Below are 15,827 nucleotides of genomic sequence, written 5' to 3' on the forward strand. Positions count from 1 at the left end.
GATCGACGTGTTGGGCACCCCTGGCATAGACAATATTGCAGTAGTCGATTTTAGATGTAAAAAATGCATTAGTTGCCAAATATACATAGCCGCTCTAAAAGGTTTTTGAGGGAGGGTGTCGTGGCAATCACATGGTAGTTTTAAAAAAATGCCCACAAGCTAATGGTAACATTAGCACATGGCCAGTTATACAAAAAATAGAAAATTATAATTTTAGGGCTGCATAAATAGGCCTTATTTCATTGGATAGACTCTCATAAGGGTGTTCTAAGGCTCCGTTTTACTGCTGCTTACTAAAAGGACCTAATGTATTTGGAAGGAACCGTTTATGCTGGGAGGTGAGAAGCTGATATGCACGGACGGGGAGAGGGACCTTGGGGTGATAGTGTCCGAAGATCTATAAGCGAAAAAACAGTGCAACAAAGCGGTGGCTGCTGCCGGAAGGATGCTGGGCTGTATAAAGAGAGGCGTAGCCAGTAGAAGGAAGAAGGTGTTGATGCCCCTGTACAGGTTGTTGGTGAGGCCCCACTTGGAGTATTATGTTCAGTTTTGGAGACCGTATCTGGTGAAGGACGTAAGAAGACTTGAAGTGGTCCAGAGGAGGGTGACAAAAATGATAAGAGGTTTGCGCCAGAAGACGTATGAGGAAAGACTGGAAGCCCTAAATATGTATACCCTAGAGGAAAAGAGGGACAGGGGAGATATGATTCAGACGTTCAAATACTTGAAAGGTATTAATGTAGAACAAAATATTTTCCAGAGAAAGGAAAATGGTAAAACCAGAGGACATAATTTGAGGTTGAGGGGTGGTAGATTCAAGAGCAATGTTAGGAAATTCTACTTTACGGAGAGGGTGGTGGATGCCTGGAATGCACTCTCGAGAGAGGTGGGTGGAGAGGAAAATGGTGACGGAGTTCAAAGAAGCGTGGGATGAACACAGAGGATCTAGAATCAGAAAATAATAGTAAATATTGAACTAAGGCCAGTACTGGGCAGACTTGCACAGTATGTGTCTGTATATGGCCGTTTGGTTGAGAATGGGCTGGGGAGGGCTTCAATGGCTGGGAAGGTGTAGATGGGCTGGAGTGAGTATTGATGGAGACTTCGGCAGTTGGAACCCAAGCACAGTACCAGGTAGAGCTTTGGATTCTTGCCCAGAAGTAGCTAAGAAGAAAAAAGTAAAAAAATTTAAATTGAATCAGGTTGGGCAGACTGGATGGACCATTCGGGTCTTTATCTGCCGTCATCTACTATGTTACTGTACTGGTAGCATTGAGTGAACAGCAATCCTATCCCGATTACCTTCATAATGTGCAAAACTCCTTTTGTCTTCTAAGGAAGAATTGACTGTGAATATTATTATAATAAAATGCATGCAAGACAGTGCATGAATAGAAGAGATAATTTGAAATTAGACACTGCTAATGTGACATTTAACATGTTTTGCTTATCTTCAAATTTATATGAATATTTATTAAGCAAGACAGTCTGTTCTTATGAAGAAATAGCATTTAAATGGTATATTATGCACCTGTTCACCACTTAGACAGTATTTCAAATATATGTACAGTTAACTAACTGCAAAAACATGATTTTCAATATCGAATTAATGTGGAAAATATTTATTTCCTTGTGCAGTGAATTTTCATTCATGATAATATACAAGGGGCCTCTGAAAAGTTCTCAGCCCAACCAAGAAGAGAACGATGTGGAGCCATGAAACTCTGGCGTTCTTTTACCAACTGTGATTCTAAATCTGACCATTCTTCATCTCCCTCTAGTTTGTTTTTTTTAAGATAAAATCTCTCTCATTAGACAATCTTTTCCCACAAGCGAAACTGAGTATCTCCCTACATATTTCAAAACTTCTATAGAGGAGATTCCAGCTGATCGCTACTGGTGTTCTTTCACTCCAGTATCTGAACTTCAAGTTTCTAGACTGTGTGAAAAGATGAGAAAATATACCCTTTTCCGTCATATCTGTTTCTTATATTCCTTCTCATGCTAAAATATGATTAACCGTTTTACTGAATTTCTCTTTGGAAAATGGTTACTTTTCACAATTCATGGGACAAATAACACTTATTCCTCTTCTAAAAAAAGTAGATTTAGATCCTACAGTCCCCTCTCACTACCGACCAATTGCTAATATACCTTTATTAACAAAAATGTTGGAGTCAATTGTAGCTGGTCAACTTACTGACTATTTGGAGAAAGTTTCTTTACTTCAGCCATTTCAACATGGATTTCGCTCTAATTTTAGTATTGAAACCTTATTGATTTCTCTTCTTTCAAAAATTCAACAAATTTGTCTTCAAAATAAATGCTCTATTCTACTCCAGTTCGATTTATTTGCAGCGTTTAATGTAGTACATCATGATATTTTACTTCAGCTACTTTCAGATATAGGTCTCCATCAGGTTGTTTTGGATTGGTTTTCTAAATTTCTTCTGTACCGTTCCTATTCAGTAAATATTGAAGGCGATATCTCCAGTTCCTGGCAGCCTCCCTGTGGGATTCCTCAAGGCTCCCCACTCTCTCCAATTTTATTCAATCTTTATAGGACCACACTGAACACCTTTAAGCTGTCAGCTTGGGAAACGTTATTCACTTATGCGGATGATATCTTTATATTGATTGAGATTGATCCGGATATTACTAATCTAGTTTCCAAAGTAAATCTTTGCATTTCCAAACTTCAGCTATCTATCCGGATGAAGCTTAATACAACTAAAACTAAGCTTTTGTGGTTAGGTCCAAGATTGGACTGTCTTCCTCCTACTGTAGCTCTGGTATCTGGGTCCTCCTTACCAATTGAGTTCTCTGCTAAGATATTGGGAGTCCTTTTTGATTCCTCTCTTTCCTTTAAGGACCAAATAAATTCCTTGGTTAAGAATTGCTTCTTTAGTTTACGAATGCTGAGTAAGGTTAGACATCTTTTTTATCACCGTCATTTTTCTATCTTAGTTCAATCAATTATATTATCTCGTCTTGATTAATGTAACGCTATCTATCTCGGCATTACAAAAATTTGTCTTTATAGATTACAATTAATTCAGAATACTGCTGCGAAGCTGATCTTTGGAAAACGTAAATTTGACCATGTGACCCTTTTGCTTCAGAGTCTTCATTGGCTCCGGTTTATTTTAGAATTCAATTAAAATGCGCTTGTATTTCTTTTAAAATTCTACATGGTATCTGTAATCCTCTTATTTCTTTATTTTAGAATGTTTACCGATTCTCCTTTGCAAGAGGTATCCAACAATTTAAACTCTCCCTTCCTTCTAAAAAAGGGATTAAAGGAGTCAAGATCTTCAGTCGATCTTTGGTTTTTAAATTCTCTCAACTCTGGAATGATCTCCCCTTTTTTTTAAGGAGTTCCAGTTCGTTTCAATTTTTCTGTAAATCTTTAAAAACTACTCTATTTGCCAAACATTTTGAAAATTAATTCTTTTGAGATTTTGCTATTATCTTCTAGTTATCATTTGCAAATCATTCTCTGTTTATTTAATTGCTGTAAACCGAGTCGAGCCTTCTCAGAATGATGACTCGGTATACAAAGTTAAGCTTTAGTTTAGTTTAGCTTACAAGTTATTCCACACCTTCCGTGACACTTTTCATTTCAGTGAAACGAAACGAAAAGTGAAACGAAAAGTGTCAAGAAAAGCGTGGAATAACTTGTAAATTTCATGGCTCCACATTGTTCTCTTCTTGGTTGGGATGAGAACTTTTCAGCAGCCCCTCGAACAGACAGATTTTGCACTATGGATACATAAACGTATTTCTATAAATTCTACCCCCTTGGCTAGCTCAGATCTCAAGGGCTCCATTCACAAAGCGGTGCTATCAATTAGCTTGCATTGAATGTGAAGAAGCCCATGGGAACTGAATGGCCTTTATCATATTCAGCATGCCGCTAATCAGTAGTAAAAGGAGCCTAAAAGCTTTCCTAAACTGTCTTAACATGCAAACCATTTGCATTTTCCATACAGTTCTAGGTGAAAATATTTACAGTGAAATACAAAAGCAGTGTTGCTTAATTATAAGAGGGTTTTCCACAGACAGCAGGACTGCACATGCTCAGATTTTTGCATTAAAGTTCTGAGCTCTAAAAGAGTAGTTCTGTCCTGGTACCATTGGATGGTGTCACCTACTTGTGTGGTTCATTCATTCCTGTTTGTTCATGGAGACTAGACTTTTCCGTTCTTGCAAAATTTTCAAAATATGCCTTGCTGTCTAAGATATTTTTTGCCACAAGATTTAACCTCTTCCCCCTTTTACTAAGCCGCAGTAGAGGTTTCTACTATGGCCCGGAGCGCTAAATGCTCCAACGCTCATAGAATTCCTCATGAGCATCAAAGTAGCGTCGAAGCATTTAGCTCTCTGGGCCACGGTAGAAACCTTAATGAGGACACTGTTGACAAAGGAGGAGAAAAATGACAAATTCTATCCAATTCACATTTACTGTTCCCCATGTGTTTTTCTTTTATGAAAAGCTGCGACCCATTATCTGATTTTCCTTTGGCAAGCCGTAAGGCAAAATGTAAAAACACCAACATTAAAACACACGCACAGGAGGGGGGCAGGAAAAGTTTCCAGGAAATATAAAAAAAAGGGGGGGGGGGGAGCTGGAAGAACTTAAATTGGCAAAGGCCCCCTGCCTGGTCAACAAAGGGAACGGGGATGGAATTTGATATACAGTACTGCCTTTTTGTGGTTACAATCAAAGTGGTTTACATATTACATTCAGGTACTTACTTTATACCTGAGGTAATGGAGGATTAAGTGATTTGTCCTAACTCACAAGGAGCTGTAGTGGGGATTGAATTCAATTCTCCGGCCCCTCAGGCTGTTGCACGGACCATTAGACTACTCCTCCACTTCAAAGGCAAGGAATAAAATTTTCTAAACCAAACAACAATAAATAGCAACTAGTGCTGACATTCTGTATTTCATTTCAACCAGAAGCATATCCGGTATTATGGAATGCCTTGTCAGGCCATTTGCTAATGGTCTAATGCAGTGTCCCGCAATCTTTCTTGAGCCGCGGCACACTAAATGTAGTGGCTGCGGCTCGAGGCACCCAGAAGTGCACGATGTCGCCGTGATGATGTCACACACATGCGTGATGTCATCACGTTGATGTCCCGCATGCATGAAGGGCCTTCAGACGAGCCCTGAGCTACTAGTGGGGGGGAGGAGGACCGGAGTGAAGGAATGCTGCTGATGCTGGCTCATCGCCTACAGGGCGTGCCTCTCACCATGAGAGGTACGTTCTGGAGGCAGTCAGCTGGCGCCGGTACCTCTCCTCCTACCCAGTGTGCCACGGCACACTTGAAATCTCAGGAGGCACACTAGTATGCCGCGGCACACAGTTTGCGATGCGCTGGTCTAATGTTTAAAAATGTGGTTTTTTTGTGAAGGCATTTTGTTAATAGAGCAGTCCAGGGATGTTATGTTAAGGACTGAGTTTTTAGCTGCTATGTATAGTGTCTGCAGTTGGATTTGATTGTTTACTAGGTCTTATTGTATGTGATTATGTATGTTTTTTTTGTAAACCGCTTAGGTGCTAAGAAGGTTATAAGTGCTAGAATAAATTTTCTAGACATATAAGTGAAAAAATGAACGCTAAAGGGAAAAGTTAATAACTAAAAGGGAGAGGGGTAGAGTTTTGGTGGCGAAAGCAGATATGATAAATACTTTTGCACTATATTGACTCTAGAACATGGGTTCTCAATCCAGACCTCAGAATACACCCAGTCAGTCGGTATTTCAGGATCTTCATGATGAATATGAAATAGGCTGGTCTTCAGTGATCCAGTGCATGTAGATCTGTCTCCTGCGGAGTCATTGCAGGGATCCTGAAAACCCGACTGGCTGGGTGTGTCCCGAGGACTGGGTTGAGAACCACTGCTCTAGAACAGTGGTTCCCAACCCTGTCCTGGAAGTCCACCAGGTCAGTCGAGTTTTCAGGATAGCCCTAATGAATATGCATGGAGCAGATTTGCATGCCTGGCACCTCCATTATATGCTGATCTCTCTCATGCATATTCATTAGGGCTCTCCTGAAAACCCGACTGGCCTGGTGGTCCTCCAGGACAGGGTTGGGAAACCACTGCTCTAGAAGACGAGTGTGATGGGACAAAGTTGGACTGTGAGGGTATCATTTCTTGAGGAGGTAGCATTGGAGGTTTTGGCATTGCTAAAAGTAGACACAGGCCCTCTTTTACTAAGGTGCGCTAACTGATTAATGCGCGTTAATCAAATTAGCATGCGCTAAACACTAACGCGTGCATGTTAGTCTGTGGAGGTGTTAGCGTTTAGCGCAAGCTAATTCGGTTAGTACACCTTAGTAAAAGAGAGGAACAGTTATGGGGTCAATTGGTATTTATCCCAGAATACCAAAGATGTTAAAAGATAGTACTAGCTGTACCCCTCACTCAATGGTGTTGTAAAGGGTGGGGGGCGGGGAGGCAGACTGCCCTGGGTGCCATCTTGGTGGGGGCACTGACACCTCTCCTCCTGTCTGCCCTTCGTACCTCTTCAGCTCTTTACCAGCATGAGCAGCATCTCCAACCTGCTGCTCACGCTGGCCTCAGCTCTTCCTCTGAAGTCATTTCCCCCTACTTGTCCTGTTTGTCTGATTAAATTGTAAGCTCTATCGTGCAGGGACTGTTTTAATGTATAGTGCTGCATACATCTAGCAGTGCTATAGGAATGATAAATAGTAGTAGTAGAAGAAGAACTCTTTCCAAGTGTGAAAACTACTTTTACACATGGCAGGCCTTTCCCAAAATTAAGAGTCCAGAATTATAGAATGTAGTCAAAGGTCAATTATGCAGAGAACTGTACATAATAATAAATGTTAGCACAATGCATGGGAACTATTTGGATTTCAGTAAGGCCTTTCATACTGTTCTACATGAAAAACTGATAAGCAAGCAAATCAGACTGGATGTTGGAATAAATATTATAAATGGGTTGGTTGAGCAGTAGGATCCATTTTGATGAAGAGCAAGCAGTCAGCAGAGCACAGCAGGATTCAGTGTTAGGATCAGCCCTATTCAATATCTTAGCTAGTAAAGTAGGACTAGAAGGGAAAATGTATCTGAAAATAATATGAACATTATCAGCACATTAAATGTACAAGGAGCAAGAGATGAGATGAAAAATGATATGAAGTATAAAGTATAGGCTACCTTCTAGGAGATCTCTGGAGATAATCTCCACAGCCGCATTGTGAACTCGGCCTAAGCTCACCCACCTTCCCCTCATCCCACCCATCTCTAGGCTCACATTACATATATAGATCTACCCATCAATCACCCCAACACCCTCCACATGTTATCCAGCCAAATCCAACCTACACAGAATAAAGGTAGCAAAATTAAAAATAGAATTCATCAACCCAAATGCTATACCTTAAACCTATAATTATCTTACCTATCGTGCTTTCTTATCCCAGTCATCATCAACCCAGAAAACTCTCCTCAGAAAAAACCCTCCCAACATAGCCCCAACAACCCCATTTTCTCATACACTCCCACAACTAAAAACCTATCTATCACCCTCATAAATGCCAGATCAGTAAATAACAAAGGCATCATACTAAATGACTTCACATATAAAAACTGGGACATATTCCTGATTACTAAAACCTGGCCTAAAGACAGTGATGGAGTTACACTAGGTATGATATGTCCCTTAGGCTATCAAGCTTTAGCAGGCTCCTGTACACACAAAAAAGGAGGAGGAGTAACAGCCATTACCTGCCCATGATTAATCGATTATATAGAGATGCATATTGGCACTAGATCCCAATATGTCACATTAGGATAAAAACTTGTATTTAGAAAACATGCACTGTTGAGGATAACTATGGCAAATTGTAACCTGGACACTCCATATTTGTTGGTACTAGACCCCTAGTTTGTATCAATTAGGATAAAACCTTGTATTGGAAACTTGTTCTGTAATTATGTCAAATTGTAAACTGTTAACTACATAATATGTATGTTTAATCTGTAACCCGTTCTGAGCTCTTTGAGGACAACTGGATAGAAAATAAATTAAAGAAATGAAAATTGGAAGCCAATTGATCTAATTTGATATATCTGAAACTTGAAAACCCTTAAAGGAATTACCCAAGGAAATCCCCCTTTTCACTGGACTTTATTTTCCCTCTTATTTCTCTTTATTTAGCTAAATAATTGTTTTACTTTCTTGCTCTTTCCTTGCCAATGTATTATTCTTTAGTGTTGAGCTTATATGTTATATCGTATATCTTAAAACCAAAAATACGAGAGTATAAAACAGTAAACCTGGAATTCTCAACAAAATAAGAATATTGCAAACTAAGAGAATTCAACTTGTTAATTCATTAATAATAATTGTGTTCAGTGACAAACACCTGGTAAACCGCTGACAAGCCAGGGTAAGATGGTGTTACCTTACATCATAGCACAATGATCTCCCTGCCTCCTCAAGGTAAAATACTAAATGAAAATTTCTGAGAAGATTTTATCAAACACCTCATTTTTCACTCCATAAGATGCACCTGACCATAAGACGCACCCTAGATTTAGAAAAGGAAAAACCAAGAAAAAATATTCTGAACCAAATTGTGCCTCTGAACCCAGCCCCCTAGAAAAATAGACAAATTTTGATTACTAAATTGAAAAATAGACAGATTTTGATCACTTAGGAGTCCTTTTATCAAGCTGCGGTAGGGGTTTTAACACACGTAATACCGTGCGTTAAAGCGCCTGCTGTGCTAGCCGCTAACGCCTGTATTGAGCAGGCATTAGTTTTTTAGCCGGCTGCGGGGGTTAGCGCATGATGAAATGTCCACGCTAACCCCCGCTAGCGCGGCTTGATAAAAGGACCCCTAAATTGAAATCCTCCCTTTGTTGTCTGATGATTTCTGGTTGCACTAGATAATTCTTTCTTTCTCCCAACAATTGTCTCTTTCTGTTCCCTCCCTCCTTTCTATGTCCTGAGTTTGTGCCCCCTCCCCCTCACTGCCTTCCCGCCTTTGTCCTTCCTCCCTCCCGCACTGAAGCCTGCATGCCTGCTTTCCTCCCTGCCGCGCTGATTCCTCCTCCCTGGTTTGCCGCTCACCCACTGTTGCCGCAACTCCATGAAGGGAAGGGCCGGCGGTGTTCAATCAGGCCTATAAGGCTTCCTACGACATCAGTTCTGACATCGTAGATAAGGTCTGGGCCAGTGATTGGCTGGCCCAAACCTTCTCTCCGATGTGACGTCAGGGAAAGACTTGTGGGCCCAATTGCATGTCGCTGGCCCTTCCTTTCCTTTCCTGCTGTGACGAGTGGGTAAGAGGTTGATGAGCGGCAGCCGAATGCTTGGGGGGATTGGCAAATGAGCAGCAGCAGAACACTGGGGGATGGAGGTGTATTCGCTCCATAAGATGCACTTTTTCCACCCCCTCAAAAATAAATACTTCAGCAGTAGACAATCTTCTATTAACTGTACTTCCCCGACACAGATCGTGTTTCACTTCTTCAAGAGGAAGACATCAAACACGGATCAGGAGCAATATCCATTCAAACCTGCCAGAGGCAGTGAGAAAACCACTGGGTCAGACTAGGTCTACTGATGAAGTATTTATTAGTATTTTTTGATTTTATGGACTGAGTTTTTCACTTGTTTGGACTAATTTGTGGTTTCCCAAGCGGGACTAGGAACATTTTCATTTTGTACATTTTTTATGTCTACCGCCGGCAGCTGGCTGTTCCATGGCACCCTGCAATATCCTCGCGATGGTGTTGAAGAACTACTAAGATAAATGTTTGTTAAAATCTTCTCTTAGAAATTTTCATTTAGTATTTTACCTTGAGGAGGCAGGGAGGGCATTGTGCTATGATGTAAGGTAACACCATCATACCCTGGCTTGTCAGCGGTTCACCAGGTGTTTGTCACTGAGCACAATTATTATTAATGAATTAACAAGTATTCTCTTAGTTTGCAACATCATGTATCTTGCAAGGATCAAGTCTTGCAATATGAGCTACAAAATCACAGAGGTCTCAGCAACAGAAGTTTTAGATTTACTGTGTATATTTGAGTATAAACCGAGGAGGAAAAAGATTGACTCAAATATAAACTGGAGAGAGGGGGTTATATTCAAGGGCTCTGCCATGCACCCAGAGTGGGCCGGGACTGGACATGGAAAGGATTGCTCCTGTCCCGGCTCACCACTGGACCACCAGGGCTTCAGGCAGGCCCACTGGAGGCCTGCAACAGATCTGGGCAGGGACAGAGGGTGGGCACAGACCTGCGGAACCAAATATAAACCGAGACCCCCATAGAGTATATATGGTAGCTAGGAAGAGGAGGTTATTTGGCTTGTTTTATTGGATAAAGATGTTGGATAGCTGAGTGGCAGCTCTGTTAAAGGTTAGTACAGGGTTATCATGCTCAGACTCCTCCTTGCTAAAGTTTTAAGGCTTAGGTGGGGCGTTCAGCAAAATATTTCTTGGGGGTCCTGAATTTGAACTTAGATTATTAATAGTATTTCAGGGCTTATTAAGATCCACAAATTAAGCCGAGAATGTATTCCTGGCACACTTCAAGTATGGAGGGATTTAACTCTTCTGAGATCATCCTATCTTTGTTCTTTCTCATCACCACCACTGTCAATTAACTAAACTGTGCAGCCATTATCTTTCCCTTACATGCTCTGCTGTGCTTTCTATAATAAGTTTTTTTCTATTCCTCTCTTTTCACCATGTATTTTCCCTTTTATGTATTCATGTATTCAGCTTTACCTCACGCATTTGATGAAGTGGACTCTGGTCCTCAAAAGCTCATGCATCATAAATTGGTTAGTCTATAAGGACCACCTACCTCTGTCAGTTTTGTTACAGCAAACTAATATGGGCTGCCGCTTTTAAAATGATGCATGCTTGAGAATGAGACAGTTGAATTCTGGCCCTTGCACACGCCCAAAAGTTCACTTCCAGCCTTGGCCACACCAATCAGAATTATAACAAAGTTGAAAAGGGATATTCAGAAAGCTTCTGCACTTTTGTGGGTTTTTTTTTTTTTTTTAACATTATTTATTAAATATCTCAAAAGCAAATTACATCACTACCTGCAAGATGAGCCAGCTTACCTGACTAGTCACATGACATTCTATGACGCCCTCTTACCACTTCTCCCAACACATTTCCTGCAAAAATATTAAAGTGTAGAAACTTTATGAAGAACCCTCATATGTAAATATGTTATGTAATTTATCTAGATAATCTTTATTACGCAATTCTTTTGGTAATTCCTATAATTTGTATTCCGCCTTGAACAATATATAATGTATAATGAATTCAAAATTAATTTTCCTATGAACTGTTTTCCTACCTTCTTCTACTCTATGTTTATAACCTAACTAATTTATTTTTCTAAAGTACTTTAGCAAGAATGTGAGCCTTTGGGACAGTCAGGGAACTCTAAGTACTTTCTCTTCATCTTAATTAATCTTACTTATTGCATTTCTTCTGTTTCTACTGAAAACCGCTTAGAACCTCACGGTACAGCGGTATATAAGAAATAAAATTATTATTATTATTATTATATGTGCATAGAGATACTGTTAGTAGAACAATGTAGTACAGTATTACTGGGAATAGGCTTCTAGAAGAATTGACCCTTGAATACTGTTTGTAAGTCTGGAGCTCGTATACTAAATGAGTAAGATGGATTTTATACTGCATGTCCTAGAAAAAAAACAGTTTTACACATGGGAGAACCATTCGCAAAATAGACATTTAAAAAAAAGTATACATAAGCAACAATTCTATGCATACTATTAAATGGCCATTCCCAAGAGTGAATTTAGGGACATTTTTTACAATTTTATATAGGCAAATTATGTAAACTGTTTAGTTTTAAACAGCATAGAAATTTTAAAAATAAATAACTAAATACTTATAGTTCAACTAAAACTATGCAATTTTGTTTTGCATTTGCAGTTCAGAGCAGAAAAATCAAGCATGGCCCTGCCAGACAATGCCAGCTGTCCCAAACCTGGAGAAGATTTACCGTCCTTCTCAGAGATCATTGAGCTCAACGTGGGAGGACAGGTCTACATCACCCGCTACCCCACTCTAGTCAGTGTCCCTGGATCTCTACTCTGGGAAATGTTCAGTCAAAAAAATGCCCACTCATTGGCCAGAGACAGTAAGGGCAGATTCTTTGTGGACCGAGATGGCTTCTTGTTCCGCTATATTTTGGATTACATGAGAGACCAGCAACTAGTGCTCCCTGATCACTTCCCAGAGAGGAGCCGTCTGCAGCGTGAGGCAGAGTTCTTCAAGCTGCCTGAGCTAGTGAAGATGCTGGCTCCAAAAATCAGCAAGCAGAACTCCATAGGGGATGATCCATGCCAAAGCGACCCAGAGGAGCTCTCTCCCAATGTGGACACTGCACGTAACCTGGCCTCAGTCAGTGCAGCACTTGCAAATGTTACTGCAGGTGCCTCTGGTGGCTCCAATATTGTGTCTGGTGGGACTGGACCAGACATGCGAAGATCAGGGTTTATTACCATTGGATACAGAGGATCCTACACCCTAGGAAGGGACAGCCAAACAGATGCCAAGTTCCGTAGGGTTGCACGAATAATGGTGTGTGGCAAAACCTCATTAGCCAAAGAAGTATTTGGGGACACCTTAAATGAGAGCAGGGACCCTGATCGACCTCCTGAGAGATATACGTCCCGGTATTATCTGAAATTCACCTTCCTGGAGCAAGCTTTTGACAAACTGGCTGATGCTGGTTTCCACATGGTGGCTTGCAATTCTACTGGCACATGCGCTTTTGCTCATGACCAGACAGATGACAAGATCTGGACCTCTTACACTGAATATGTTTTCTATCGTGAGTGACACACCCAAAAATCAACCACCCAATCAAATAAGAAAACTTTCCTCCTCTTCCTCTCCCATGGTGGCTCTTTTCTTTAGGAATAGACACTGACTCTTCCACCCTGTTTATTTCTCCTCTCTCATATTCTGTTCTGATGAGCTCTCTCTGGCTTTTTCCTGTACCAGCCATTGCCTATCAACTCTGTTCAGCTTCCAGATAGCTACTGCTAGTGTGTACCCAGCCCTAAAATGAATAAAGAAGCAACATTTTGTTATGATTTTGTGTGGATAAAGCTACCAAGTTATCCAGGAAATAATGTTGACTTTTCCTCCATTCATCTCCCCCTACCCATCTCCATTACACTGCTGAACTTGAATTTTGTACTTTGATGTGTACTTATGTTGCGGATTTTACATGCTGTGGAGCATACTCTAATTTAAACCGGAAATAAGCACATTGTAAAAAGAAGAAGGGTATTTTTTGATGGGGTGGAAAAGTCAAGTAAAAATTGCTTCAAGTGATTTGGTTGCAAAGTTAATAAACAGACCTTTGGTATATATAGTAAGAGGAAAGGTGGAAGATGAGGAATCCTGCAGATCTTTATGGAGCTTGGGAGTCTCAATAAGCAGCTTATTGTTTGGACCACGGAATGCTTGCATAGGTTGATGGAGCTCCCTGCAGGAGAAACACGCAGGTCTAAAGCTCAGATCGAAAGAGGGGGAGTATCCAAGGAAAACATGACTCCTTGTTCACTCTCCGGTATGATCACACACAAAAACAGTTTTTATATGAAATGATAAAAACAAGAAAAACACTTATGCAGCAAGTTCAAAGATGGAATATACTAGGATAAGGTATTAGAGCTGTTATTCACAATAATAAAAGACCATTCTTTGGTTAAAGTGATATTTTATCCATGGGAACTGGTGCTTTGATTATTGCCCAATATATTCATGGGTACTATTAACTATAGAGCTGATCCCCAGGTTGAGGAGAGGGCAGAGATCGAGGCAACATGCAGTTTAGGCTTTTCAAAGATATGAAAAGTATTTCCAATGAAAAAAATTATCCCTTGGATGAGGCAGACTTAGATCTCTGTCTAGCTGATTTTTCCTTAAACGATATTGAAAGCAAAACTCAGGACGAGGTTTTTGCCTTTATCACTGTGGCCAAACCTAGGGTTGAAATTATCTGCAGGGTTTGCCAGGCTGCAGGTAGTTGGAAGTAAGTTGGTGAGTTAGTTTCTTCTTTCAGCATGAATATGTGCTTAACAGGGGCATGACAAGCCAGATTAAGCGGTATATCAAACTTTTTAATAAACTTGGAATACTTTCCAATGACTGCCAGAACCAGGAGTTTGATCCCTGGCTAAGGAATATTTCCATCTGAGTAACCACTTTCTCCACATATAATTAGTAACGGACAGCAGAATTTGTGAGGGATTACGACATATTGATTTAAAGTTATGTAAATAAATAAATAAAAGCACTTTAAATCAGACAAAAGCACAACTGTGCTGTCTTGTGGAACCAGGTTCTAAAACCTATCTGTATGTTTATCGGCATTATTCACACATGTAGTCATCAGCCAATCAGATATATTGTGAAAGGACTAGAGCCATGCCAATTACAGATCATTGACTAGGGCAGACTTTATATGTACTGGGAATGTAATTGGTCACTGCAGTGATACCATGATGTACCCATCTTAAAAACGTACAAGAGATCTGGTGCACATAAGCAATTCAGTTCAGGCTTCTGCAGTCAATTTATCCTTTGATGAAAGGAGATAAATATTGGATAAAGCCAAATTATTCCATTTGATTGATCAGTTCATCTTTTTCTAGAACATCAACTGCCCAAGTGAAGTGTATACCAGCTGTGACAATCTGAATCAAATCAATGCACATGAGTAACAAGAATCCATGGCATGGGTTCCAATAAATACACAACAACCCAGAGCCCTGGGCTCCTGAAATGTAGTTGATATCAGAACTAGTCAGATTTCCTGATAGTGTTTATCATTTGTTTATGTATGAATACCTAGAGAACCTTTGTATCGGGACAGACATTTAAGAAGAATGATTTGCTATAGGATGAGTATTTGTCCCAAAGCTGTGTAGCTTTTACACTGGCAATAATAAGGGCTAGAAAATTCCAGAGTTTGGTAGTAAAAGCAGTCTACAAAGTCTGCCTTTCCCTGGTTTGTGACCTGCTGTCTGTGGCCGGCTTTGCACCGAATGACTGCTTATTCTAAGAAACTATAAAGCAGAACATCACTTTCCTTGGATTAGGGGTGGGAGAGGAGGGGGATTTGTCATGTTTAAATTAATCTAATAAGATTAAAATAAGTAATCTGTCACTTGTGCCATGGGGAATGCACTGATATAAAAGCGATCATAAACCAATATACTGTGAGTCACCAAAATGACTGGATAAATTAAAAACAGGGAAGGGGTAATTTTCAAAGCTATTTCTGTAGGTAAAACAGCGCTTTACTCATGAACATAGGCTTACGTGAAATTTCCCTCTTGATGTGTTACAACTTTTACAATTTTAACTGCCAAAGCTCCTCTCTATTTGTTAGACATGGCGGCCTTTATTACAGGGTTCTTCCATGAGCTATGATACTCAAAATTCATTTTTCTTAAGATCCCTAATGTTCAAGAATCTAAAATCGAATAGGCAACTCTCCTACGATATCATATAGATGAGTTGTGCAATCAACTTCCATTCTCTTTAAGATCCTGTGACCACCATTTTAGGTTCAGATGGATCCTGAAAACTTTTCTGTTTCGTACATATATCTAGTTAATTTGTTTTGCTGGACTTTCTTTGAGAATCCCGGAGAGAGCAGAAGCCAGCAGTTCTTGAGGATGTGCAGATGCTCAAGGCCCTTCAGCCTAACACAGAGCATTGGCATCAGCTTCTGGAGCATCGGGAATGTAA

At 40.2% G+C, this 15,827-nt stretch overlaps 1 protein-coding gene across 5 annotated transcripts in view; it reads left to right on the forward strand.

Moving 5' to 3' along the window:
- LOC117360978 (BTB/POZ domain-containing protein KCTD12-like) overlaps window positions 1-13,156 on the forward strand; it is a 136,924-nt gene extending 123,768 nt beyond the window's left edge. For all 5 annotated transcript variants that reach the window (XM_033945692.1, XM_033945694.1, XM_033945693.1 and 2 more), the window contains one exon: window positions 11,988-13,156. In XM_033945692.1, coding sequence (XP_033801583.1) covers window positions 12,009-12,899 — 891 coding nt within the window. In that variant the 5' untranslated portion in view covers window positions 11,988-12,008 and the 3' untranslated portion in view covers window positions 12,900-13,156. The remainder of the gene's footprint in view (window positions 1-11,987) is intronic.
- The last annotated feature ends 2,671 nt before the right edge of the window (window positions 13,157-15,827 follow it).

Source organism: Geotrypetes seraphini, chromosome 5, assembly GCF_902459505.1.
Source record: "Geotrypetes seraphini chromosome 5, aGeoSer1.1, whole genome shotgun sequence".
Classification (NCBI taxonomy): domain Eukaryota; kingdom Metazoa; phylum Chordata; class Amphibia; order Gymnophiona; family Dermophiidae; genus Geotrypetes; species Geotrypetes seraphini.